Source organism: Schistocerca americana, chromosome 9, assembly GCF_021461395.2.
Source record: "Schistocerca americana isolate TAMUIC-IGC-003095 chromosome 9, iqSchAmer2.1, whole genome shotgun sequence".
NCBI lineage: Eukaryota > Metazoa > Arthropoda > Insecta > Orthoptera > Acrididae > Schistocerca > Schistocerca americana.
Genome location: NC_060127.1, coordinates 177,291,840 through 177,319,410, shown reverse-complemented (window position 1 = coordinate 177,319,410; position 27,571 = coordinate 177,291,840). Strand labels below are relative to the sequence as shown.

The 27,571-nt window shown below is 44.4% G+C and overlaps 1 protein-coding gene across 1 annotated transcript; it reads left to right on the top strand.

The window, feature by feature from the left end:
* Nucleotides 1-43: 43 nt before the first annotated feature.
* LOC124550795 (mucin-5AC-like) lies at nucleotides 44-27,571 on the top strand. Its single transcript, XM_047125519.1, has 3 exons — nucleotides 44-82; nucleotides 11,925-12,073; nucleotides 25,105-27,571. The coding sequence occupies exons 1-3, from the start codon at nucleotides 44-46 to the stop codon at nucleotides 27,569-27,571; spliced, it is 2,655 nt and encodes an 884-aa protein (XP_046981475.1).

The window sequence follows — 27,571 nt, the reverse complement described above, 5'->3', positions numbered from 1 at the left end:
ATAATGCGGGCCGCTAGCGAATCTCCTCAGAGGCGGCGCAGCCATGGCTTCCGGAGATTCGCAGGTCTTCTCCGTCCTCAAGGTAGGCACGCCACGCCACTCCACCTGCTGATCACCATTTTGGCTACACTCATTAACTGTGCTAATTATTCTTCATGCTTTCCCGGCGATCTGTTGACATCTTGGATATTCGGGAATCCAGCCGGATGTTCGCGTCGTTCTCGCACGATATTTTAACAGCCTGCCTCGCTGTCTTCTTCAGGTGCTACCTGAGACTGGCCCTTGGGTCGATCGAGTCCAGTGTTTATGCTGCACTCGATCGACCCAAGGACCAGTCTCAGGTAGCACCTGAAGAAGACAGCGAGGCACGCTGTTGAAATATCGTGCGAAAACGACGCGAACATCCGGCTGGATTCCCGAATATCCAAGATGTCAACTGGACTAATTGTTACTTTTAACATTATACGATCACTGCTCCTCTTTCACTGCGTCTATTAAAGATATAGTCGGTAAACACGGATAAAAATTGCGCGTACATTATTATTTTATATTAATAACCTATGTTTATGGGCCTTTTCTATTTTTCTTTCACTTTATAAAATACTATACTGCACATTTACGTGGTTAAAATTTTAAAAACAGGAAATACGAAATACAACTTTTATGCTCAAGGGCATATTTTGCACTGGGTTGGTACCGTCTGTGATCATAATTCAAACTATGTCTAAATTTCTAGAATGAGATATTCACTCTGCAACGGAGTGTGCGTTGATATGAAGCTTCCTGGCAGATTAAAACTGTGTGCCGGATCGAGACTCGTACTCGGGACCTTTGCCTTTCCCGGGCAAGTGCTCTACCATCTGAGCACTTTCGCACGAAAGACAAAGTCCCCGAGTTCGAGTCTCGATCCGGCACACAGTTTTAATCTGCCAGGATGTTTTATGTCTCAATTTCATTTTGCAACCTTGACATGCAGTAACTGCAGTAAGTCATTCAAAACACTGCTGTTATTCAAGTAAATTTATGACTTTTTATTATCTTTATGTACCATCTCCAATTGATTATTCATACACATATTCATACGCACAAACATCTCTGGATGTGGAGTTTGTCGCCATCTACGTAACAGTCATTCAGAATCAACTATTTTGTGTCCATGGAGTAACTGTCATCTAAAAATGACAGTATTCTTTCCAATTGAAGAGTGTTTCTCGACAGTTTTCAATACACCGTAATCTATATTTGGGCAAGTGATTTATTTCTGTTTCCGAAACTTTACCTCAAGGACAAAAATGTATTATTCAGCTAAAATGGATCAAAGAGTGAGTAGAAACTTCGGAAAGCCTGTATATACAAGCACGAACTTCATGTTTCTGATTTAAATATACTTTCGTTGCCAAGTTTTGTCCAATGTTGCTTGTTATACCTTTTACCAGAGAAAACAGTATATTAACTTATACTTTTTTGGCCGCTCTATATTTTCCAAACATTACGTTTGTACTTATAACGTCACTAAGCACTCTTGAACTGATCTCACAGTGGGAAATAAATACATATTGCAAGATTTGTAATCTATTATAGCATGGGTAAGTTTTGGCCTTGATTAGTGCTCCACGTAACCTGCAGTAACTTGGTGTCCCTAGGGTTGATACGCACGTTTGTCCACTTGTCCACGTGCCAGTCACGTTGTTCTGTCTGCAGTATACGCTCTACTGAACTGCGAGGGAATCAGCCAGTAACGCTGAATGCAGTCTTGGTCTTCACTGATTTTTGTTCTCTGACACATCTATAAGATGGAAAAAAAACTCACTCCTGAACGTATGCTGCTCTTGTTTACACATACAATCTAATATTTCAATCTTCTGTCTAATTAATAAGAATATCATCTAGCCTTTCTAACACCTCAAGCGAATAAATATACATTTGTAGAAAACCAGGCGCAAACTGTCAATCTTTCGCTTCTCTTTCCACTACGTTACAGTTGACAGGCGTCATTTAAACCTTTGTCTTTTATCTTACGATGCCCTAAAGCAGTCGTAGTCAACCTTATCCCTACCGTCTACAAACGGGATTCCAGCTTTCATAGTGGACCGTTAAGTGGTAGCGAGCTTAAAAACGTTTTTATAAGTTTTTTCAGAAAAATTGTCACAAAGTATTTGATAAGTATTATTACTACATATCAAACTACGTTCCATTAGGAATGAGAAATGCACTCAAAGACTGTGATTTGACTTTCAAAGTTACGGAGCACAGCAATCAGTTGTCCGTTCCTTTCAGGCTTTATTAAAGCAAAACTAGATTTCGGCTATTCCCTAGCCCTTATCGGTGCACTATTTCATAGTTTCAATACACGTCCTAATACGTCAGTCCCCTGCCGTTCGGGCTTCTGTCACAGTTGAGTCTTGAATGAAATGTCACAGAACCCCGAATAGAAGGGGTCTGACATGTACATGTACATGTATTTAAACTACGAAATAGGGCATTGATATGGGTAGGCGTTAGCTGAAACCTGTATTTACTTTAATGAAGCCTGGAAGGAAAGGACGACTGATTGCTGTGCTCCATCATTTTGAAGGATATTATTACTCTGAAGCGCCAAAGAAACTGTTATAGACATGCGTATTCAAATACAGAGATACGTAAATGGGCAGAATACGACGCTGCGGTCGGCAACGCCTATACAAGACAACAAGTGTCTGTCGCAGTTGTTACATCGGTTACTGCTGCTACAGTGTCAGATTATCAGGATTTAAGTGAGTTTGAACGTGGTGTTATAGTCGGCGCACGAGCGATGCGTCACAGTAAATCAGAGGTAGCAATGAACTGGGGATTTTCCCGTAAGACCATTTCACGAACGTACCGTGAATATCAGGAATCAGGCAGAACGTCAAAACTTCGACATCGCTGCGGCCGGAAAAGATCCTGCAAGAACGGGACCAACGACAACTAAAGAGAATCATTCAGCGTGACAGAAGTGCAATCCATCAACAAATTGCTGCAGATTTCAATGCTGGGCCATCAACAAGTGTCAGCGTGCGAGCCGTACAACGAAATTTCATCGATATGGCTTTCGGAATCCGAAGACCCACTCGTGTATCCTTGATGAGTGCACGACACAAAGCTTTACGCCTCGCCTGGGACCGTCAACACCGACATTGGACTGTGGAAACATTTTGCCTGGTCGGACGAGGGGGGTGGATGTGTACGGGTATGGAGACAACCTCATGAATTCATGGACCCTGCATGTCAGCAGGGGACTGTTCAAGCTGGTGGAGGCTCTGTAATGGTGTAGGGCGTGTGCGGTTGGAGTGATATGGGACCCCTGATACGTCTAGATACGACTTTGACAGGTGACACGTTCGTAAGCATCCTGTCTGATCACCTGCATCCATTCATATCCACTGTTGATTACGACGGGCAATTCCAGCAGGACAATGGGCACCCCTCACGTCCAGAATTGCTACAGAGAGGCTCCAGGAACACTCTTCTGAGTTCAAACACTTCCGCTGGGCACCAAACTCCCCAGACATGAACACACCTTGCAACGTGCTGTTCAGAAGAGGTCTCCACCCCATCGTACTGTCACGTATTTATGGACATTCGTTCAGGATTCATGGTGTCATTACTCTCCAGCACTACTTTAGAGACTGGTCGAGTCCACGCCACGTCGTTTTGGGGCACTTCTGCGCGCTCGCTGGGGCTCTACACGATATTAGGCAGGTGTAGCTGTGTATCGTATTCTTCAACTCTGCTGCATCCGTACTACAATATAAAGACAAGTCGTTTTTAAACATTGTTATAAATTAAAATCTCGAAAACTATTTGACAGATTTAGTTCGGATTTTTACTCGATATTGTAATCAATATTCAGAGGAACAAAGCACAGGTTTTCTGTTACGAGCGATTGCGATAAGGAAAACACAGAGCTGAGCTTCGAAAATGTGCGGTTTCATATGCTTTCTCGGAGTCAGTTTCAGGTACGATAGCAGGACACGTATAGACAAATTGTTTCTCCCTTATATGTTCTTTCTTCTTATATGTTTACGAACAAAAATGTATGCACAAAAATGTGTTGTTTCGCTTCCTTCGTCGCCGTCGGTTTCACAGAAAAGAGGAATGCTGTATTTATGGCTTATCGGCACGATTAGATTGGTACTTCGAAATCTGTATCGCAAAATGGTTCAAATGGCTCTGAGCACTATGGGACTTAACATCTGAGGTCATCAGTCCCCTAGAACTTCGAACTACTTAAACCTAACTTACCTAAGGACATCACAGACATCCATGCCCGAGGCAGGATTCGAACCTGCGACCGTAGCAGTCGCGCGGTTCCGTACTGCAGCGCCTAGAACCGCTCGGTCACCACGGCCGGCCACCTGTATCGCCCGAAGCTTTAGTACAGGGTGATTCAAAAAGAATACCACAACTTTAAAAATGTGTATTTAATGAAAGAAACATAATATAACCTTCTGTTATACATCATTACAAAGAGTATTTAAAAAGGTTTTTTTTCACTCAAAAACATGTTCAATATGGCCCCCTCCAGACACTCGAGCAATATCAACCCGATACTCCAACTCGTTCCACACTCTCTGGAGATGTTAGAGAATTGGCTGTTCCCTCAGCTCGAACAAGAAGCACAACAATTCATATTTCAGCAGGATGGAGCGCCACCACATTGGCACTTATCTGTCCGTAACTACCTGAACGTCAACTACCCGATCGGCCGCCAGGCAGCCCATGACAGAGCACTTCATCACTGGCCTCCAAGAAGCCCTGATCTTACCCCCTGCGATTTTTTCTTATGGGGGTATGTTAAGGATATGGTGTTTCGGCCACCTCTCCCAGCCACCATTGATGATTTGAAACGAGAAATAACAGCAGCTATCCAAACTGTTACGCCTGATATGCTACAGAGAGTGTGGAACGAGTTGGAGTATCGGATTGATATTGCTCGAGTGTCTGGAGGGGGCCATATTGAACATCTCTGAACTTGTTTTTGAGTGAAAAAAAACCTTTTTAAACACTCTTTGTAATGATGTATAACAGAAGGTTATATTATGTTTCTTTCATTAAATACACATTTTTAAAGTTGTGGTATTCTTTTTGAATCACCCTGTAATATTCGCAGATTAAAATTATGCGAAATACTGTCACTGAAGCTACTATCCTTATCGTCATGGATTTAGCGACTGAAGAGGTGTCCCTCGTATCCCGCATACAAATGATTCGAAGCGATTTTCTCGTTCATCTTAAGCGACTTCAAATCCTAATCAAGGTTTTGTTTGCAATAACAATAAAGAAGGACAGAGAGGAGACCGGGAGGGGTGGGAGGGGGACGTACACAGAGAGGCGAGGAGGTAATGGATAAACGAAGGGGTGTACGAGGAGATGGACAGAGATGGCGGAGGAGATTAGAGTGTACATCCGATTCCCATACATACAGAACATTAATAAAACCGACAAACTGCAGGAACGGAATGCTGACTGGGAATGGAGGAAAAAAGATCCTATGAACGTGCGTCAGGAAATGCACCGTTGCCACGGTAGATAGCGCTGAGGAATGGAAGTTCTGACCACGTGCTGTCCTTGTGTGTTGCTGGCTGTGTAACTGACGCAGCATACTGTAAGCAGCCGAAATGTCCAGTATTCATGTCGGGAACAAGCCGAAAAAATGAAATGCAAATGAGCATACGGCATTGTGGGCCGGGAGTCCCCCATTCGGTAAATTCGGCCGCCGATAGCAAGTACTTACAACATCCGACGCCACATTGGGCGACTTGCGCGTCGAAGACGGGGACGAAATGATGATGAGGACAACACAACAGCCAATACCTGAGGGGAGAAAATCTCCTGACCCAGCCGGATATCGAAACCGGGCCCCTTCGTGCGGCGTTCCGCCACGCTGACCATTCTTTTTTTGTTTTTTGTTTTTTTGGCTGGGCGTCCCTATTTTAGTAAACATTTCAGCAATTTGTTGAAATGGATGAGACAGATCATTTGTTTACATACTTGACTCGTTTTTAGTGAAAAACCGAATTCCAGTGTTCGTATGGTTATCTACTTTCAGTTTTTGTGAGTATCTCAAATCGGTGGAAGGAGCTATTCAAAATAGAGGACAATTCACTCTTCCTAAGTTATTTTAGATGGGGAGCAGCGGCGGTCCTTAACCTTTCAGACACGGCCTGTTTCCACAAACCAAGCTTATGTTCAGTCTCTAACGACTACGTCTGCTACGGTACGTTGAACCACCGTCTTCCTTCCAAACTATATGCTGCCGAAACAATGGCTTTGGACTTTTATAGACGAATAACATTCCATATTTTACGAATAGGAATCTACATCATCTTAAGATAACTACTCGCCGACTGAGCGAAAATGAAAGTTTATTTTTTTTAAAATTGTTTTATGTTTTAGGGTCCGAAATGTTCAGACTTGAGATAAATTAATCGATTGCAGTAATTTACTTTGAGAGTTCCCTTTCGATCATTGTATATATTTTTCTGTGTGTGTATCTTACCTTTCCATCCTTTGATATATCCTCTTATTTATCCTTATCTAGCGCCAGTATCATCGACCATTCAGCTATTGGGGACGACGGGAACAACCCGAGATCGTGTTTGTATACGACCAAGCAGGTGGAAATGATCTAGAGGTACGATGGCTAAACCAAAACAAGTGCCGTCACAGACACCAACCACAACACACAACATTTCAAGCCCTTTTGTGTGTTTGTGTGATCCTTTCAGACCAGCGTGGAGGGGGGCAGCGGACTGAGCGTACAGTAGATTTGGATGACCGGGTTCTACAGGATACTGAGACGAACCCTAGTACAAGCTCCAGGCAAGTGACCTGCCAACACGGTGTAAGCCAAAGTAAGATGACATGTACATGAAGTCTTCACGGGTTGTTCAGGCCTGAAGATGATGGAGACGCATTCCATCGAAACGTTGCTACGAGACGACGATGCTACTCGGCTGACAACCCGTGAAGACTTCATATATGAAATTCGCCGAGAAAGCCTGCACTCGCTTATAAGATTACATGTATCTTGCATCTCAACCGCTATTATCACTGTCACTTCCACGTCTGTTGTGACGTGAATGCGATGCAGCTCTGTATTGTGTTCCGTTGCACGCAGACCGTCCATGTCCGGACACATGTTCATAGGACCTTTTGTCGTCCATTTCCAGTCAGAAACCCGTCTCTGCAGTTAGTCGGTTCTACTAATCTTCACCCTGTATTTAGCAACGGCGGGGCATTGCCAGATTCGCTGAAAAATTTTCCAAAAAATGCTTCGTACTTTAGATACTACCACTATCGTGCAACTGATCGGCGGTTAGCAAAATTTTCGTACTAATACAAAAGTGTGCGGCAGGTAAGAAAGGTTGGTTACCTCTCCTCTAAAGGTTGTAAATGCTGGTATGTCATTGCCTGACAATTAATGAGAACAATTCGTACTAAACGACACGTTTTGATGAATTCTGAATGACCTGATTCCTTCAAATGGCGTATTTCCATAGCACGCGTGCTATAAAACTGACAGCCTTTAACCGCCAACATGTGTTTACCCGTCTTTTATTACAACAAATGGTACCAAATCGATGTTATTTGGACAAATCTCCAATGTTCTGGGAGGAAAAAGTGGTGGAGAAGCATCTCAGATTACTCTTATCGAATGGCGGTTGGAGGAAGCACATAACATTTTCGTACAAACTAAAATTAAATAACAATTTAAAGTGTGGTTTCAGTTACCTGAGACTATAGACGTGTGTACAAGTTGCGTTTGCGTGTGTGTGTGTGTGTGTGTGTGTGTGTGTGTGTGTGTGTGTGTGTGTGCGTGTGTGTGTATGTGTGTCTATTGCTGACAAAGGCCTCAATGGCCGAAAGCTATAGTTGTGTGGATCTTTTTGTTGTGCCTAACGCGACTCAGCATCTGCGCTATATTGTGAGTGGCAACTTTGCTTCTCTAATATTGTTACAGTCCATCCTCGATTTTCCATTGTTTGTTTTTCACATAAAAAATATTTTCGTTATATTATCCTGGATTTATAACCCGACAAAAATCTGAGGAACTTTGGGGATTTCCATCGGGTTTTCAGTAATCGGTGGAGTGATTCACGAGGAAGGTTTGTGTGCTTAATTTACATATATTTCATGATACTTGGCTGAGCTACAATGAAACGAAGCCACCTACCACTGTGAAAACGACGGCTCTGCCATCCAACGGTGACAGGCGTGAAGCTACTACGCCACGTCGGCGCTGGCATTGCAGATCCTTTACGTGTTGCTCATTCTATATGAGAGCATTTCGTGACCCACCATGTCTTCCACGTGTGCAACATCTGTAATGTTTCATAGCAAGTAATACTAGTAATTATTCCGGGATTGCACTTCCATTGTTTGGGATGAGATCCAATAGCCCACAGAAAAGTTCGGCATTTGCATAAATGCAATAGCCCTACGATCAGCTGCTCCATTTTCTTATCTGAAGACTTCCGTCAAATCTTACCAGTAAACGCAACGGGGACGACAGCAGACGAAGTCAACGTCAGCAATAGCCAGTTAGTTTAGCATGTTAGTATAAATCCAAAATTTATAAAATAAATGAGAAATTACAGTAGCGAATGCGAAGTTAGAAGAAAAAATTTAAACTTAAAACACGCACGAAATCCTTGGAATCGGAAGGATCGATATCTTGCAGTATCGGTAACGATAGCAGGCAAAAATTGTCGCGATTTTCTGAGAAATTACAGTAGCGAATGCGAAGTTAGAAGAAAAAATTTAAACTTAAAACACGCACGAAATCCTTGGAATCGGAAGGATGGATATCTTGCAGTATCGATAACGATAGCAGGCAAAAATTGTCGCGATTTTCTATTCCCGGAATGGATGAAATATCTATAAATGGATTAAGTTTGTACAGAGCCCTCGGAGTGGATTCTTGCTCACGCTTGGTTTTTACAATGCATATTGGTCCTTAAGCCACAGGAAAGGTATCATATCAGTATTAATTCACTCGCAAGTCATCACCAGAAAATATGCTACAAAAAAGAGTAAACGATAAGGAGGAGTAAACCAGAAAACTAAACGGCAATGCTTGCTAACCCGTTTACACCAACATACGTACCTGAATACGTATATGCTGAATCGACAGCTGAGGCGCACGTGAAAATGTAAACATACCTGCAACCTGAAAACTTTAAATTTAAAAATGCTGGCAATATAAAATGACTGCGAGAGAAGGCCTTCGCGAAGCAAAATTTACTAAATACACTAATGTTCAGAAAAAACAGAACAACTTGACCGACTAGAGATGGGACGTTCATATTCCCAGGACATGTGTATTACTACTGTATGTTCTGCAGAAATGATTACCATCTGAACCCTGTCGGCCGGTGGATTCGAGGTCAACATCGATATCGTGACGCAACGCCACCGGCTGGTAAAAACGTGTCCACCGCTCTCTTTGTCGCCATAAACCGGAGGTTATGGATCAGTTTGACGCGAGCAGACGTGCAGCGTGCCTCGCAGCCGTATGCGCGAACCGTACCGTCAAATCAGTGAGTTTGGAACAGGGTGCATTATTGGCATGAAAGAATGTGATGCATCCATGCTCGTGTGGACGAAGTGTTTCGGCATTGCAACGAGTGTGTGCGGAATGGTTCACGGAAGACAGTAATATACGATGAGGTGGATGAGATCGCACCACGTAGGTCAGCCGCTAGCTTCAAATGCCAGTTCTGTAAATCTTCTCAACGGTGTTTCGCAAAGAGAACGTCGTCTTCCCTCCAATGATTCCCATTTGCGTTCGCGAAACATCTCTGTTATTGATCCAACCTAACAGTAGTAAATCTAGCGGCTCGCCCCTGAATAGCTTCGACGTGTTCCTACAGCCCCTCCCGGAGGGTGATCCCAAACAGTTTAAGCAGTACTCGAGAATGAGTTGCACTAGTGTTCTATACACGCTCTCCTTTATAGATGAGCTACAGTTTCCTAAAATTCTCCCAATAAACTTGAGTCGACCATTCCCCTTAACTACTGACGCCTTTACTGACTGTGCAACGCTACGCCCAGATATTTAATCGACAAGACTGTGTCAAAATGGTTCAAACGTCTCTGAGCACTATGGGACTTAACATCTGAGGTCATCAGTCCCCTTGACCTTAGAACTATGTAAACTTAACTAACCTAAGGACATCACACACATCCATGCCCGAGACAGGATTCAATCCTGCGACAATAGCAGCCGCGTGGTTCCGAACTGAAGCTCCTAGAACCGCTCGGCCACAGCGACCGGCGAGACTGTGTCAATCAGACCTCTACGAGGGGGCTTGTTTTTCTTATTCATCTGTATTAACTTACACTATCCAACATTTAGAGCAAACAGGCATCCACCACAGCAACTGGAAATACTTTTGTAAGTCATCTACAAGATGACATTTGAAGTCACTCGATGGCGATATCTTCTTGTACTCATAGCATCATCAGGAAACATCCATAATTTTGCTGCTCACGCTGCCCATCCGGTCAAATATGTATACAGTGTGATTGAGCTGCCCCTACTGCTGGGTTTTATGCAACCCGCAATACCTTCAAATACCACGTGCAAGACTGTCATACTGTCTCGCTTACTACGTGCAAACTACATGTCCTATAGAAAAAAATGAATGACATTTTTCTAGGACATCTCATGTAGTTAAATTTTGTACTGGGATATGTTCTCAGTAGAGGCCTTAGTTTTCGAATTATTGAAGAAAAACTTAGAAAACGGATCTTCAAACTCGAAAACCGTGGCCTCCAGCGGAAGTATATTCCAGTATAAAATCTAACTATGTTAAATTTCCAGCCGAGTTCACTTTGTTTTTAGGACTAACAGTTTGCGGATAGCGAGAGAGAGAGAATATGAAAATCTCGCGTATAGTATTTCCAGATGTTGCGGGCTGCATAAAACCCAGTGGTACGGGCACATGAATCACACTATATAGAGAACAACATCGGTCCTACGTCACTTCCCTGGGGCACTTCTGACGATACCCTTGTCTCTGACGAACACTCGCTGTCGAAGACAACGCACTTGGTTTCGATGGTTGGGTTGTTTTGGGGGAGGAGACCAGACAGCGAGGTCATCGGTCTCATCGGATTAGGGAAGGATGGGGGAGGAAGTCGGCCGCGCCCTTTCGAAGGAACCATCCCGGCTTTTGCCTGAAGCGATTTAGGGAAATCACGGAAAACGTAAATCAGGATTAAGTTTCCTTTCATTTACGTCAATGGTCACAATCTTTTTGTTTAATAGATTACCGGTTTCGGTCTTTAATGACCATCGTCAGGTCTGTTCCATAAAAACAAAGTCCTGCTGTACTGCAGCCATAGTGGCATCGTCAAATGTTAAATGCGGAATCAGCACCAGCATCGTCAAATCCATATAGATAACATCACATGCTCGTGCATCGTGCATCTGTTAAACAAAAAGATTGTGAGCGTAGATGTAAATTAAAGGAAACTTATTACATAGTACGGGTCAGTGTGTTTTTTCGCGACGATGTCGCAGCTTGTGAAGCTAAATCAGGATGACCGGACACGGGATTGAGCCGTCATCCTCCAGAATGCGAGTCCAGTGTGCTAGCCGCTGCGCCATCTCGCTCGGTTTGGTTTCGAAATAGTGCTTAGTTACAATGCGCGGAGATGCGTGTATGTACACATTCATGACGCGCTCCATAAGAGAGACAGAACCCGGATAGGGAGAAAATGCCCTCTGCAATGCACTCCACTGTGTTTCGCACATTATGGATGTGGATGCAGGACGCAGTTGCTGCCCACACGAATTCTAATCGTAAGTCCTGCAGTAGGAGAAGACCTTGCATTCAGCCCCTAGTAAGAGACGTCTGTGCTGTTTCGACAACTAAAAGTGTTTCCTTCTGCAGGTGGCACTCGTGCTGGTGGCTACGTGCGCTGTGTCGCCCCTGCCGCCCACGTGGGCCTCGCTGGCCGGCGCCGACCACGCCGGGGCGACGCTGACCACCATCTCTTTCCCGGAACTCCTGCCGCCCACGCGCGTCCGGAGGATACACAGGTGAGACAGCCGCCGCTGTACTGTGTAACGCTGCACGGGCATTGTGTTTTGAGACTCAGAGCTATGGAAACTACAATATAGCTTTTTGCCGTCGTTATACCACGAGATTACCTCCCCTTGTGAGTGAATCCACGGCGTATGATCTACTGGCGCTCATTCCACCATCCCAGATTTTGTTATCTATTGTGAAACCATAGAGCAAACAAATGGTGAGTCACTAACTATTGCCACCGATAATAACTCCGAAAGTATTGTAAGTAGGCTGTTTAGGTTTTTATGTTGGTAACGTCACGTAGCGCTCTGTATGAAAATCACTGGTTGTGCTGTGTGCAGTCTGTGGCTGGTTGGCATTGTTGGAATATACGCTACCGTTGTGTTGGGCAGTTGGATGTGAACAGCGCGTAGCGCTTCGCAGCTGGAGGTGAGCCGCCAGCAGTGGAGGATGTGGGGAGAGAGATGGCGGAGTTTTGAGAGCGGATGATCTGGACGTGTGTCCATGAGAGAGAGTAAATTTGTAGTACTGGATGTCATGAACTGATATATATATTATGACTTTTGATCACTATTAAGGTAAATACATTGTTTGTTCTCTATCAAAATCTTTCATTTTATTAATTATGCCCATCAGTAGTTAGTGCCTTCAGTAGTTAGAATCCTTTTTAGCTGGCAGTATTGGCTCTCGCTGTATGGCAGTAGTTCGAGTAACGAAGATTTTTTTTCGGGTAAGTGATTCATGAAAGGTATAGGTTATTGTTAGCCAGGGCCATTCTTTTGTAGGGATTATTGAAAGTCAGATTGCGTTGCGCTAAAAATATTGTGTGTCAGTTTAGTGTTGATCAGAACAGGTAAAGAGCGAAATGTCTGAGTACGTTCAGTTTTGCTCAGCTGTTTGAAAATCAGATAATGTAAGAGGTCTATCAGCACAGTCACTCATAAATTTTTCAGTGGTGACGTTTCAGTATGATAGTAGCTGAAACGTTTGAGGGACAAATGTTGCATGTGACAACGGGGGCCATAATATGACATTGGTTTTTTGTTGCTAGGTGGTGTCGCGTCAGAGATATGAAGGTCAACTTTGTTCGTTTTAAATGGGACGCTGTAATTTGGTACTTATTTTCTGATAGCTGCTATCGAGACAAGTCCAGTGATGTGTAACAGTAAGGTCTTTGAAGGTCAACGAAGGCATGAACGTCCATTTACAGAAGGTGTTCGAAATGACGACCGCTGGTATCAATGCAGTACTGCAATCTTCTTATCATGGATTGAGTGGTATTCCTTATTACTTTGGCGCTTATAGAAGCACATGGTCTCACAATTCTCTCCCATATATCGTGCAAATAGTAAATATTCGCCGAATACGTCGTATCCATCTAAAGTGCCATTGATATGTAAACACCATTCGACGGTTTGGAAATACAAAACTAACAGGAACGGTGAGACATCGTCGAATCAAGCGAATGTGAATCATGTATTCCTTCGAAGAACAAGTCGATATGCTTCTCATTTTCGGAGAATGCCAACGAATTTCAGTGAGAGCTGGATACTTATGGGCTGAAAGATATCCTCAACGTACTCACCCTACACGTCTTACACTTACATATGTGTATGATAAAGTGAGAACGGCTGGATCTTTAACGCATCAGAAACATATCCGATAAAGGAAAGTTACTAACGAGGAAACGGAAATTGGTATTTTTGCCACTGTGCTTCGAGATCCTTGTGTTAGTTCGCATCAAATCGCAAGCGAATCTGGCATGAGCCTGAGTAGTGTTGTTCGTGTTCTGCATCGCCATAAATATCATGCTTACCATATGAGTCTCCATCAAGAATTAACTGCTACGGATTGTATGCGTCGCACTGAATTCTGTTGATGGCCTCAACTTAAGATTCATAAGGATGACACATTTATTAATTTGATTTTATTTACTGACAAGGATACATTCACGAACCATGGAAATGTTAATTTGCATAACATGCGTTACTGGGCAATAATAAACCATTATGGCTGTGGCAAGTTGCACACCAAAAACCGTGGTCTGTGAATGTATGGTGTGGGATTCTGGAGGACAGAATTATAGGCCCTATTTCATCGAAGGAAATGGTAGGAAGGACACCACGTTCCTGCAAGAAACATTAGGTCTGTTATTGAAAGAAATAGCTGTAGGGACAAGGAATAGAACGTGGTATCAACACGATGGGTGTCAGGCACATTTTTCGCTGATGGCCAGAAGTGAGTTGCAGAGACAATTCCCAGGTCGTCGGATTGGACGCGGAGGAGATGTGTTGTGGCCGGCTCGTTCACCACACTTGACGCCTCTGAATTTATTCTTGTGGGGATTCGTAAAAGACATTGTTTATAAAGACGTTCGAACTACACCTGAAGATATGCGAAAATTGTCGGAGCATATGCTTCGGTAAGTGCCGATGTGATAAGGAATACCCCTCAATCCATGATAAGAAGATTGCAGCACTGGATTGATACCAATGGTCATCACTTCGAACACCTTCTGTAAATGGACGTTCATGCCACCTTTGTGACCTCCGTTGACCTTCAAAGACCTTACTGTTACACATCATTGAATTCGTCTCGATAGCCGGTATCAGACTATATAACCTATAGCATCCCATTAAAAAAAATTGACCTTCATATCTCTGAAGCGAGCCCACTTAGCAAAAAAAAGCCAACGTCATATTATGGCTTCCGTTGTCCCATGCAACTTTTGTCCCACAAACTTTTCAGCTCCTATCATACTTTCGGAGTTATTCTTGGTGTGAATAGTTAGTGATTCACCCTGTATATCACGACTTCAATACGGAGATTATAATGCATCAGCTGTCCAAATGTGTGACTTAAGTCACATGTTTCTGGAATACGTGACCCCCACCACTATAAGAACTTGGTAATGGGATCATGCCGTTCCGATACATGTGTTTTTAAACGAAATGAACAACACATTTCGGAAGTCCGGTGCTTCATAATCTTAGTGGCGATCACAGATTTGTTCAAATTTAATTTGCAGGTCTGCTAAATGATCAAAAGAAGATATACAGATTTCTAGGTCATGCATTTTAATACGCGGGCTATTCGGAGAGTAATGAACGATCTGTTATGAAATGGAAACCATAGCGAGAATTCGATGAAGCTTTGCCCAAGTATGTTTGGCAGCGTCTCTAGTACACCCATCGACTGCTTCACGTTGAACTTTTCTGTTCTGAGAGCAGAGTAAGCACGCAAAAATGCCTAGAAATTACTGTATGAGCGCCTAGAGAGAGATTTTCGCCTGATTTCATGCAGCTCATATAATGTAACTGTCACGCACTTCATGAACGGGCGGAGTGGCCGTGCGGTTTGAGGCGCCTTGTCAGGGATTGCGCAGCCCCTCCCGCCGGAGGTTCGAGTCCCCCCTCGGGCATGGGTATGTGTGTTGTTCTTAGCCTGAGTTAGTTTAAGTAGTGTGTATGTCTAGGGACCGATGATCTCAGTAGTTTGGTCCCTTAGGGGTTCACTCACTTTCCATTCTCCATGACAGTTCTCGGTCGCACACTGCAAGATCAATGAAGACGCCCCTGCAGCATTTTCACTAGGAATGTATCACCCCCACCATACAGCTCGGACTTGGCTCCCTCTGATTTTCATGTCTGCTCAAATGAACCGCTGACTATGAAGGTAACATTTTGACACAGAGAACGAGCTGCAGTCCACCGCAAAAAATTGCCTGAAAGCACAGGAGGATGCTTCTATGAAGAGCGTACTGGGACGCTGGTACTATCAAGAGACGTAACTGGAAGGTGTAGCTAACGGTTGCAAATAAAACAGTTTTCTTTAGTCCGGAACCACGGACCTACTACTGTCGCATGTTCGAATCTTGCCTTAGGCATGGATGTGCGTGATGTCCTTAGGTTATTTAGGTTTAAGTAGTTCTAAGTCTAGGGGACTGATGACCTCAGATGTTAAGTCTCATAGTGCATAGAGCCATTTGAACCTTTTTTTTTAACAGTTGATTTTCACTGTGGTTTCCATTTCACAACTGACAGTGCCTTATTTTCCGAAGAGCCCTTGTACATTGTGACTAGGAGGCTCTTAAATGAAGAACCACAAAATGTCACGGTGGCATTTAAAAACTTTGGCTTGATCTAAAGTGCTGTATTTCAGTGTACAGTCGTTTTAAAGATAGAACATTCGTCAAGATGGATGAAGAGGCTACGTTGTGAACATTCATTAACTTTTAAGACGTTTAATTCAGTATTTTGGTTCCAAGTAGTGTTCAAAATCTTCAAAACATTTCGTCTCGAAAAAATTTCTCCAAATCTTAAGCAGCTTCATTTCATCACATAGTTAGTTTAGGAACGGCAGGTAGTTCTGTCGTCTAATAGATTGTTGATACCACGCATAGTTTGATAACATGAGTGTCAAGTCTTTTTAGGCGTATTGGGCTAAAGTTGGCTAAATAAAAGTTTCGCCACAAAAATGCGATTTGTAAAAACGCTTCTATCTGAAAAGGGACGCCTAATCCAATTAAGTAACCATAAGGGACGCCTAACCCATTTAAGTAAGTGAGAAACAGCTTGTTGAAATCGAGTTTCAAAATAGAACAGTTCGTTCATTTTGTTTCTCACTGAAGATCTAAAATTATGAAGTAAATCTTGGAGGGTTATCCACGTTGTATCAAAAATGGTTCAAATGGCTCTGAGCACTATGGGACTCAACTGCTGAGGTCATTAGTCCCCTAGAACTTAGAACTAGTTAAACCTAACTAACCTAAGGACATCACAAACATCCATGCCCGAGGCAGGATTCGAACCTGCGACCGTAGCGGTCTTGCGGTTCCAGACTGCAGCGCCTTTAACCGCACGGCCACTTCGGCCGGCCCACGTTGTACCAGATGAAGCCGTAACAGAAACCAGTTTGTTACAGAGTAGCATACGAGAGATTAAAAACAGCTTACGTTCTACAGAGCCATCGTTGTTGATCTTCTAGCAGGTTTGTTGAGTTACCATTGATTCCTCAAAATATTTTCAAATGTGGTTATCCGTCTTTCGAGATGGAATACACTATGAACTTACCGACCTGCCGCCTTGGGTTCACTGTAGTCCATTATACTCCATACAGTCCCGACCTCGCCACACCCGGTTTTCGTCCCTTTCCCTTCGAGGCCTTCGCTGCTGATCAGAGCTAACTGGAATTAGAGCTAACTATTTGTAGTATCGTTCCCAGAACCGATCGCGGCCCTCTGGTTTGGAGCCGAGTGGAAGGCTTAAACCGGGGCTCAGACGATTTTGCGGAGATCTGGGGTGCAAATTTCTCGACCTCCGCTATCGGGTGGAGATGTGTAGGGTCCCCCTGAATAGGTCAGGCGTTCACTACACTCCGGAAGCGGCTACAAGGGTAGCGGAGTACGTGTGGAGTGCACATGGGGGTTTTTTAGGTTAGAGAATTCCCTCCCTAGGCCCGACAAGACGCCTCCTGAGACGCGGCAAGGTAGGAGTAGGCAAAATGCAACAGGGAAAAACAATATTAATGTGCTAATAGTAAACTGCAGGAGCGTCTATAGAAAGGTCCCAGAACTGCTCTCATTAATAAACGGTCACAACGCCCATATAGTACTAGGGACAGAAAGTTGGCTGAAACCAGATGTAAACAGTAATGAAATCCTAAACTCAGGTTGGAATGTATACCGCAGAGACAGGCTGGGCAGTGAAGGGGGAGGCGTGTTCATAGCGATAAGAAGTGGAATAGTATCGAAGGAAATTGACGGAGATCCACAATGTGAAATAATTTGGGCGAAGGTCACGGTTAAAGCAGGCTCAGACATGGTAATTGGATGTCTCTATAAGCCCCCTGGCTCAGCAGCTGTTGTGGCTGAGCACCTGAAGGATAATTTGGAAAATATTTCGAGTAGATTTCCCCACCATGCTATAGTTCTGGGTGGAGATTTTAATTTGCCGGATATAGACTGGGAGACTCAAACGTTCATAACGGGTGGCAGGGACAAAGAATCCAGTGAAATTTTTTTAAGTGCTTTATCTGAAAACTACCTTGAGCAGTTAAACAGAGAACCGACTAGTGGCGATAACATATTAGACCTTCTGGTGACAAACAGACCCAAACTATTTGAAACAGTTAGCGCAGAACAGGGAATCAGCGATCATAAAGCGGTTACGGCATCGATTATTTCAGCCGTAAATAGAAATATTAAAGAAGGTAGGAAGATTATTCTGTTTAGCAAAAGTGATAAAAAGCAGATTTCAGAGTACTTGATGGCTCAACACAAAAGTTTTGTCTCAATTACAGATAGTGTTGAGGATCAGTGGACAAAGTTCAAAACCATCGTACAATATGCGTTAGATGAGTATGTGCCAAGCAATATCGTAAGAGATGGAAAAGAGCCACCGTGGTACAACAACCGAGTTAGAAAACTTCACAGCAAACATAAACATAGCCAAAGCCTTGCAGACAAACAAAAATTACGCGAAGCGAAATGTAGTGTGAGGAGGGCTATGCGAGAGGCGTTCAATGAATTCGAAAGTAAAGTTCTATGTACTGACTTGGCAGAAAATCGTAAGAAATTTTGGTCTTATGTCAAAACAGTAGGTGGATCAAAACAAAATGTCCAGACACTCTGTGACCAAAATGGTACTGAAACAGAGGATGACAGACTGAAGGCCGAAATACTAAATGTCTTTGTCCAAAGCTGTTTCACAGAGGATGACTGCACTGTAGTTCCTTCTCTAGATTGTCGTACAGATGACAAAATGGTAGATATCGAAATAGACGACAGAGGGATAGAGAAACAATTGAAATCGCTCAAAAGAGGGAAGGCCGCTGGACCTGATGGGATACCAGTTCGATTTTACACAGAGTACGCGAAGGAACTTGCCCCCTTTTTGCAGCGGTGTACCGTAGGTCTCTAGAAGAGCGTAGCGTTCCAAAGGATTGGAAAAGGGCACATGTCATCCCCGTTTTCAAGAAGGGACGTCGAACAGATGTGCAGAACTATAGACCTATATCTCTAACGACGATCAGTTGTGGAATTTTGGAACACGTATTATCTGCGAGTGTAATGACTTTTCTGGAGACTAGAAATCTACTCTGTAGGAATCAGCACGGGTTTCGAAAAAGACGATCGTGTGAAACCCAGCTCGCGCTATTCGTCCACGAGACTCAGAGGACCATAGACACGGGTTCACAGGTAGATGCCGTGGTTCTTGACTTCCGCAAGGCGTTCGATTCAGTTCCTCACAATCGTTTAATGAACAAAGTAAGAGCATATGGACTATCAGACCAGTTGTGTGATTGGATTGAAGAGTTCCTAGGTAACAGAACGCAGCATGTCATTCTCAATGAGAGAAGTCTTCCGAAGTAAGAGTGATTTTAGGTGTGCCACAGGGGAGTGTCGTAGGACCGTTACTACTCACAATATACATAAATGACTTTGTGGATGACATCGGAAGTTTACTGGGGCTTTTTGCAGATGATGCTGTGGTGTATCGAGAGGTTGTAACAATGGAAAATTCTACTGAAATGCAGGAAGATCTACAGCGAATTGACGCGTGGTGCAGGGAATGGCAATTGAATCTCAATGTAGAAAAGTGTAATGTGCTGCGAATACATAGAAAGATAGATCCTTTATCATTTAGCTACAAAATAGCAGGTCAGCAACTGGAAGCAGTTAATTCCATAAATTATCTGGGAGTACGCATTAGGAGTGATTTAAAATGGAATGATCATATAAAGTTGATCGTCGGTAAAGCAGATGCCAGACTGAGATTCATTGGAAGAATACTAAGGAAATGCAATCCGAAAACAAAGGAAGTAGGTTACAGTACGCTTGTTCGCCCACTGCTTGAATACTGCTCAGCAGTGTGGGATCCGTACCAGATAGGGTTGATAGAAGAGATAGAGAAGATCCAACGGAGAGCAGCGCGCTTCGTTACAGGATCATTTCGTAATCGCGAAAGCGTTACGGAGTTCATAGATAAATTCCAGTGGAAGACTCTGCAGGAGAGACGCTCAGTAGCTCGGTACGGGCTTTTGTTAAAGTTTCGAGAACATACCTTCACCGAAGAGTCAAGTAGTATATTGCTCCCTCCTACGTGTATCTCGCGAAGAGACCATGAGGATAAAATCAGAGAGATTAGAGCCCACACAGAAGCATACCGACAATCCTTCTTTGCACGAACAATACGAGACTGGAATAGAAGGGAGAACCGATAGAGGTACTCAGGGAACCCTCCGCCACACACCGTCAGGTGGCTTGTGGAGTACGGATGTAGATGTAGATGTAGATGTAGATGTATATGTAGATGTAGATGTAGGTGATGGTGATGAAGAGGTGCAAGCAGAGGTGAGGTTATGGCTCCGCTAACAAAGTCAAACATTATACTCGTTCAGTGACAATATCAACGAATTAGTTTTTAGTAGATATGACGTGCTCCCACGATTATTTACTGATCTGTTACAAGATTGTGATTTTACATCTGGCATTTCGTGAGCAGCCAATCTTTTCCTTAATTTGTGGCCGTCTTTCAACCTGTCAACATGTTAAGTATCCTGCAATATACGGGGTGACAATTATTGAACAATATGAAACAAAATCGTCACAACTTCAGAACGGTTTGCGTTAGGACGTTCAAACTGCACGGTTGGTCGTGGATCGTGATGCGAATTAGTATGCATGTTTAGCGGCGAAGCCCACTTTCATTTGGATGGGTTCGTCAACAAGCAGAATTGGTGCATTTGGGGGACTGAGAATCGGCATTTCACGATCGAGAAGCCTCTTCTCCCTCACTGGGTGACTGTGCGCTGTGCAGTGTCGAGTCACGGGAGTAATCGGTGCCATATTCCATGATGGCACAGAGGGTACCGAACAGTACGTGGAGGTTCTGGAAGATGACTCCATCCCCGTTACCCTAAGTGACCCTGTTTTCAGCAAGATGTGGTTCATGCAAGACGGAGGTCGACCCCATCGAAGCACGCGACTGTCAGGTGTCCTGGAGGAGCATTTTGGGGACCGCATTCTGACTCTAGGGTATCCAGAGGCCACTGGCATGGGCCTCGATTGGCCGCCATATTCTCCGGATATGAACACATGCGACTCCTTTCTGTGGGGCTATATCAAAGACAAGGTGTACATCAATAACTCCAAAACCATTGTTGAGCTGAAAACAGCCATTCTGGAGGTCATCGACACCATCCATGTTCCGACAGTTGAATGAGTCATGAACAATTTTGCAATTCGTCTGCATCATATCTCGGCCAATGGTGGCAGGCAAAAAAAAATGGTTCAAATGGCTCTGAGCACTATGGCCTAGAACTTAGAACTACTTAAACCTAACTAACCTAAGGACATCACACACATCCATGCCCGAAGCAGGAGTCGAACCTGCGACCGTAGCGGTCGCACGGTTCCGGACTGCGCGCCTAGAACCGCGAGACCACCGCGGCCGGCGATGGCAGGCAAATCGAAAATGTTTAACCTAATTCCGAATATCTGTAGTGACTTTTACATGTTGAATAAAGTGTGTTCGCGCCGTAATTTGTAACTAATTTACGTTCTTTTTTTTTTCATATAGCTCAATAATTGTCACCCTGTATGTTAAAGATATGAAAATCAAATACTTGAAAATGGCATAAAAGGCCGAAGCTTGGGTTTTACTTAAATAAACAATAAAACATTCAAATGGCGGCCGTGCTCCTTAAAAAAATATTGTGACTGTTGCTCAGCAACATCAAATAACTGTTAACCAGTCTCTCTTTGGGAGAAATGTGTACGTCACCAGAGTGACTATGTAGAGAAATAAATATGTAGACACGAAGAATAAATCTGCAGAATGTAATAAGTTTTATTTTATTTAAAAAGGCTTAAGAGTATTCACATAAGAAATTCGTATGCATTACTTTTCAGCATGCGCTCGTAATATCAAAGTACAGTAGACGTAAACACAATATATACATCTGCCAAGGTTTACAATGTATAAACATGATATAAACAAAATGCAGAACAGTATGGCTTATTGTAGAGATAAAGGAAATGAGCTGATACTATCAACACAAACCTACACTTCACCAACTGCGACATGGTTGCTTATACAAACAGTGATCCAATACTGTCAAATGTTTTTTTATTTCAGTCCTTGATCACAATATGAATTCTTTAGACGATCACCGGTTTCAGTCCATAATGACCATCCTCAGATCTTTTTTACACCATGTCCTAACGTGCATTATGGCTTTATTACTTTAGAACATGGTGTAAAAAAGATCTGAGGATGGTCATTACGGACAGAAACCGCTGATCGTCTAAAGAATTCATATTGTGATCAAAGACTGAAATAAAAACATTAAATCTACACTTGTAGCAAGTTAAAATGGCAGAACGATTTTGTTATGGAGACTCATTATTAGCATGACCAGCGTTGTCAAAGAAATAACAAAGGAAATACGCAAAACGAAGCCTAGAAAGGAAAGTGTCAGATGGCTACAGCAAAGCAGTACAAATGAGAAATGACACAGAATACGGTGGTATTATAGTACTGGACCACACAAATTACTCATGCACAGAACTCGCCATTAATTAAAGTTTCATTCCAACTACACCATCAACAATTTGTAAGTCTAGAAAAACCAAGAGAGGAAAAAGAAACTCGTGGCTACTTCAAGCGTGGTGTCTGTAAGGATGAGCCAGATAGTAGAGCGATAGTAGGGAATTTTATTTTACTTTTTATCCACTTTCAAAAGTCACTTTCTTCTTAAGCCGTAGCTGGCAGCGTCGGCTGACTGTAATTTTTCCATCTCACGGTCTGGCAACAGCAAGTCAGCAAGCATCTCGATCACGCGTCTCCCTCGTGTGCTGACGAAGTAACGCCGTCTATGCGACGCTGACCAGGTCATGCTCTGGAAATTTCCATGCTGGCCCCGCGGATTCCTCGGCTTCTGACCAATCAGGGCAGAGGAAGCCGTGTGGCCATGTTGAATGTACCCAGCCACCCGCCACCGGGGCTCTCTCTCTCTCAATCGAGAGCCTGTAGCAGTCAACATCTCCTGCCCTTCCCAGTGCTGCAGCACTGTGGACTTTGTCTTCCCAGACACCGCTTTTCCTTAACTATGTGAACTACGGTTCGCCCCTGACTACGCTCCGGCTCACTCTCGCCTCCCTAGGCCTGACTATGTGACCCTTTAGAAGGGTAAAAGTGGCCAATAAAAGACTTATTACTTAAAATCTTCCCAATGTTTCTTTCACGCCCACCACCTTCCCATCCGACCGTCCTGCACATGTCTGCATTCAGTTAGGAAACACATACATCGAGAACTCCAGAACCAGCATGGTCCTCTGCAAAAAAACATCTCTATTTCTATCCAGCTGCCAAAATCAACTGCTTTGCTGCTTGTATACTGAAGAAAGCTTTCCCTTCAGCGGTTCCGACATCAAATTTTAGGAGTCTTATTGGCCACACAGTATCAAGCAAGACCCCATTCACGCCACACACGAGGAAGTCCATGTGTACAGACCCAAACAACAGAATCTAAGACACACGACACAGGAAAGTCGTAATAGACCCTACATGGACAAGCAAAGCGTATAAGAAGAAGTTTCAAACCTTTGTGACCACATGGTTAGTAGCATCTTACTTCACTTTTGGGCCGGCCGCGGTGGCTGTGCGGTTGTAGGCGCTGCAGTCCAGAACCGCGGGACTGCTACGGTCGCAGGTTCGAATCCTGCCTCGGGCATGGATGTGTGTGATGTCCCTAGGTTAGTTAGGTTTAAGTAGTTCTAAGTTCTAGGGGACTGATGACCTAAGATGTTAGGTCCCATAGTGCTCAGAGCCATTTGAACCAGCCATTTCACTTTTGGAATGCAGAACAGCAACGAGTCTCCACGGCCCGGACTCGACAAGACGTTCAAAGTGTTCCAGAAGTCTGTGCCACGAGATGTCTAGCACAGCTCACGCAATTACCATAAATTAAGGACCATTTGTTTGTTGATTGCTATTCAGTCTTTCCATAGTGGTAAACCGGTTCCCTTCAGATCACCGAAGCTAAGTGCTGTTGGGCTTGGCTAGTATTTTGATGGGTGACCGTTCTCGTCTCCCGAGCGCTGTTGGCAAGCAGGGTGCACCAAGCCCTTATGAAGCCAGCCAGGAGCGCAGTGTGCTGACGATGTTCCCTGTACATCCGTGTCCAGTGCAGCTTTCCGTTGTGGATGACATAGCGATCGATCGGTACTGTTGCCCTTTTCCGAGGCCTGTCCGGACGGAGTTCGAGCTCTTTTTTTTTTCTTTTTTTTTACTCGGATCTGGCGTGAAGTAGTGGTTCAGAGGAGCTCCATTGGGTTCAGGCCAAGCATGTTTGGTGGCCAAGACATCAAGATCGCTACCATGCTTCTCAATCGACTGCAGTACTATCCTGGTTTTGTTACACTCGTCCTCGAAGATGTCTTCGACACTGGAGAGATATCAAACATGAAAGGATGCAGGTGGTCCACAACAACGTCCATGCAGTCCATATGTATCACGGTGCCTTTGAGAACTACCACGGATCTAATTCCAGGTGACTGTCTCCGTCAGCATAACACTGTTCCTCCAGGTGCCCATGTCCATTGTGTGGCGCATTTTTTGAGCAACCATTCGCCTATATGACAATCTGGATGCGATCATCGACCTGGTGTAACAGGAAACTCATCCAACCAGACGACACTTTTCCATTGATTGACGGCCCAGTCTCGATAATCCCAAACCCATCAATTAACTATGTCAGTGAGTTAACATGTGACCACAAGAAATTGCATATTCTGTGTCCAGAAACGTCCCTCCATCAGCATTTTCTACTGTCGACAGATCTGCCACCTCCTAGCATGTTTCACAGAGTTCAAGTCTCACACCTCCATGTTCTGTGACAATATGCTGTGAGAAAAACACTAAATATACTTCAGTTTATCAAAATATCTTCAGCGTATTCTAAATTACATCTTGTTTATTTGGTAATAAGAGGTCACCAGATGCATCCAAGTAACTTTTTCTGTCTCCATTTCCAGGTATGCTGTCAGATTCCCAGTGCCACGACCATACCCAGTGGAGAAGCTTGTGCCGTATGCTGTGCCTCATCCAGTTCCTGTACCTGTAGATGCCCCTTTCCAAGTTCCAGTACAGCACCCTGTCCAGTATGGAGTGCCCCATCCCGTACCCATACCATTTCCACAAAATATCCCTATTCCAGTTCCCCACGCTGTACCAGTTGCTGTGAATCACCCATATCCTGTGCCTGTCAGGAAGCCAGAACCTTACCCAGTCAAGCATCTGATACCTTATGGTGTTCCCAGGCCTTTCCCAGTCCCACACCCAGTGCCTGTCTCGGCCCCAAGTGGAGCCTTCCAGGTTGGAGAGCAGCTGGAGAACAGCCTCGAGCAGAGCCTAGGTGTATCTGGTTTTGGTGGGGACTTTGCACCAACTGGACCGAGAGAGTTTCTACAGCCACTGCCAGAAGGTAGTGTCGAACCACAAGTTCTACCCACTGCTCAGGGCTACCCTCTGGACCAGACTCCGGGAGTCACTGCCACAGCCCAGCAGCCACTGCATTATCCAACTGGAGGAGTTCTTATTTCCGTTCAGCAGCAACCAGCAATCATCCCTCAGAACCAGCAGCTAACTGCTGCCACCCCAGCAGGTGCTGACAATTCTCAACAACAGGACTCCAACATCCCCCTACAGTATGCGCTCGTGGGCCTCATCCAGCAGCAACTAACTGCTATGCAAACATCAAATCAGTCGAGCATAGATACAGCAGCAGATGATCAGTCAGTCAACCAGCCACCTGTACAACCAGGAGGTGATGGAGAAACACCTCATTCCCCTGTGTTCAGTGATGAGCCTGGAATTCACAACGCATCAAACGAAGAACTTCCAGCAAGTGAATCGCCTGTATTACAACTGCAGCTAGTGACTGCTGGAACACCTCAGTATCAATCAGTCGCTGTCCCAGCGTACCACCAAACACTGAATCCTGCAATTCCAATTCCTGCACCACCACTGCTCTCAAATGGCAATATAGACAGTACTGGACCATTAGCTGCGCTGAACGTTTCCTACGATGCCTTGACACTGGCAAATTCTTCATCCATAGAATTTCCTCATCCTTCTGATCCCCACATGCCTCATCCTCAAGACCTTACACCTACACAACACGAAAACCAAGTACAACAATCACCTGAGCAATATCACCAGCTGCTCCTGTCTTCTTTTGGAGGCTACAACCAGCAAAAGGATGCTACCCCTGAGGTGACATCAGAGGCTGTGGTTGACGCTGTAAGTGAGACAACTCCAGCAGCTGATGCAGGACTGAGAAGTACTACTGCAGATATTCAGGATGCGGCATTGGTAAGTGAGAACCTAATCGCTGATCTGCAGCACCGAATATTCCTGTCCAAGCATCAACAACAAACTGCAGCACAGTTGAACTTTACTCAAGATCACACTACAGGAATCGATCTCTTACAGAAAGCACAAGACCAGGACAAACTCTATCAGAAACAGCTAGATGTGCTCCAAGATACGTTCGCCACATACAAACAGCAACTGGAGCAGAAATTTATCGAACAGAACTTGCAGCAGAACAATCAAGGCGTCTCACAACACTATCAAAGTGCATTTGCGTTGTTCCCATTGTCTACAAACCAGCAAGGTGCACAGAGCACCACCACCAAGGCTAGTGTAGCACTGCCGGCCACCCCACCCTCTGCTCTAATTCCGACGATTATTGGACCTCAGTCTCAAACGCCAGCGGAGCTTGTTCCTGAACCTACGTCAGAAACGTCAACTGGAGTGGTGACGACAACAACAACATCGGCGCCGTTATCTCTCGCTCCACAGTCGACATCTGCCCCAGAGATTATCATAACATCAGAGACAGCTACTCCATCACTGGCTGTTTCACCTGCACCAACAAGAGAAGCGGTTTCCACAACCTCAAGCGTAGATGCTTCAGCAGCTACTAGCGCTAACTCTCCAGACGACATCTCATCAGTATCTGCGACTGTGACGCAGGACGCAATCGCACCCACAACCTCGACAACGTCAACTCTGACCTCGACACTTGTGACCTCCACTTCTGAACAGCCCACTGTCGTCTCCACGACCACACAGAATCCAGTGTCATCTACATCTGAGCAACCAATACAGACTAGAGAAGCAGCAAAGCAACAAGTTTTCGCTCCAGTTCGCTTCCGCCAACCCGTGATCGACACAGTTCCAACACAAGTAGCAACTGTTGAAGGTCAGCTTGGCAGCGTTGGGGCGTCACAGCCAGTACCGAATGCCGTTTCTCAGGGGGGACAGCAAACAATTGGACTAGCTGTTCTAGTTCCTTATCAACAGCAGAGTTTTCCAGTCCATCAGCAGCCCCAATATCAACCCGTTTTCACACCATACTACCAGCCACAACCACAGCAGTTCCTACCACCATTTTCTGGAGATGGTGGACATCACCAGTGGAGTATGCCAATGTAG

Bases quoted from the DNA above. Each gene is read 5' to 3' on its own strand.
- LOC124550795 (XM_047125519.1), top strand. From the start codon at position 44: ATGGCTTCCGGAGATTCGCAGGTCTTCTCCGTCCTCAAG. The intron at 83-11,924 runs GTAGGCACGCCA...TTCCTTCTGCAG, and splicing joins AGGTCTTCTCCGTCCTCAAG to GTGGCACTCGTGCTGGTGGC. The intron at 12,074-25,104 runs GTGAGACAGCCG...CTCCATTTCCAG, and splicing joins CGCGTCCGGAGGATACACAG to GTATGCTGTCAGATTCCCAG.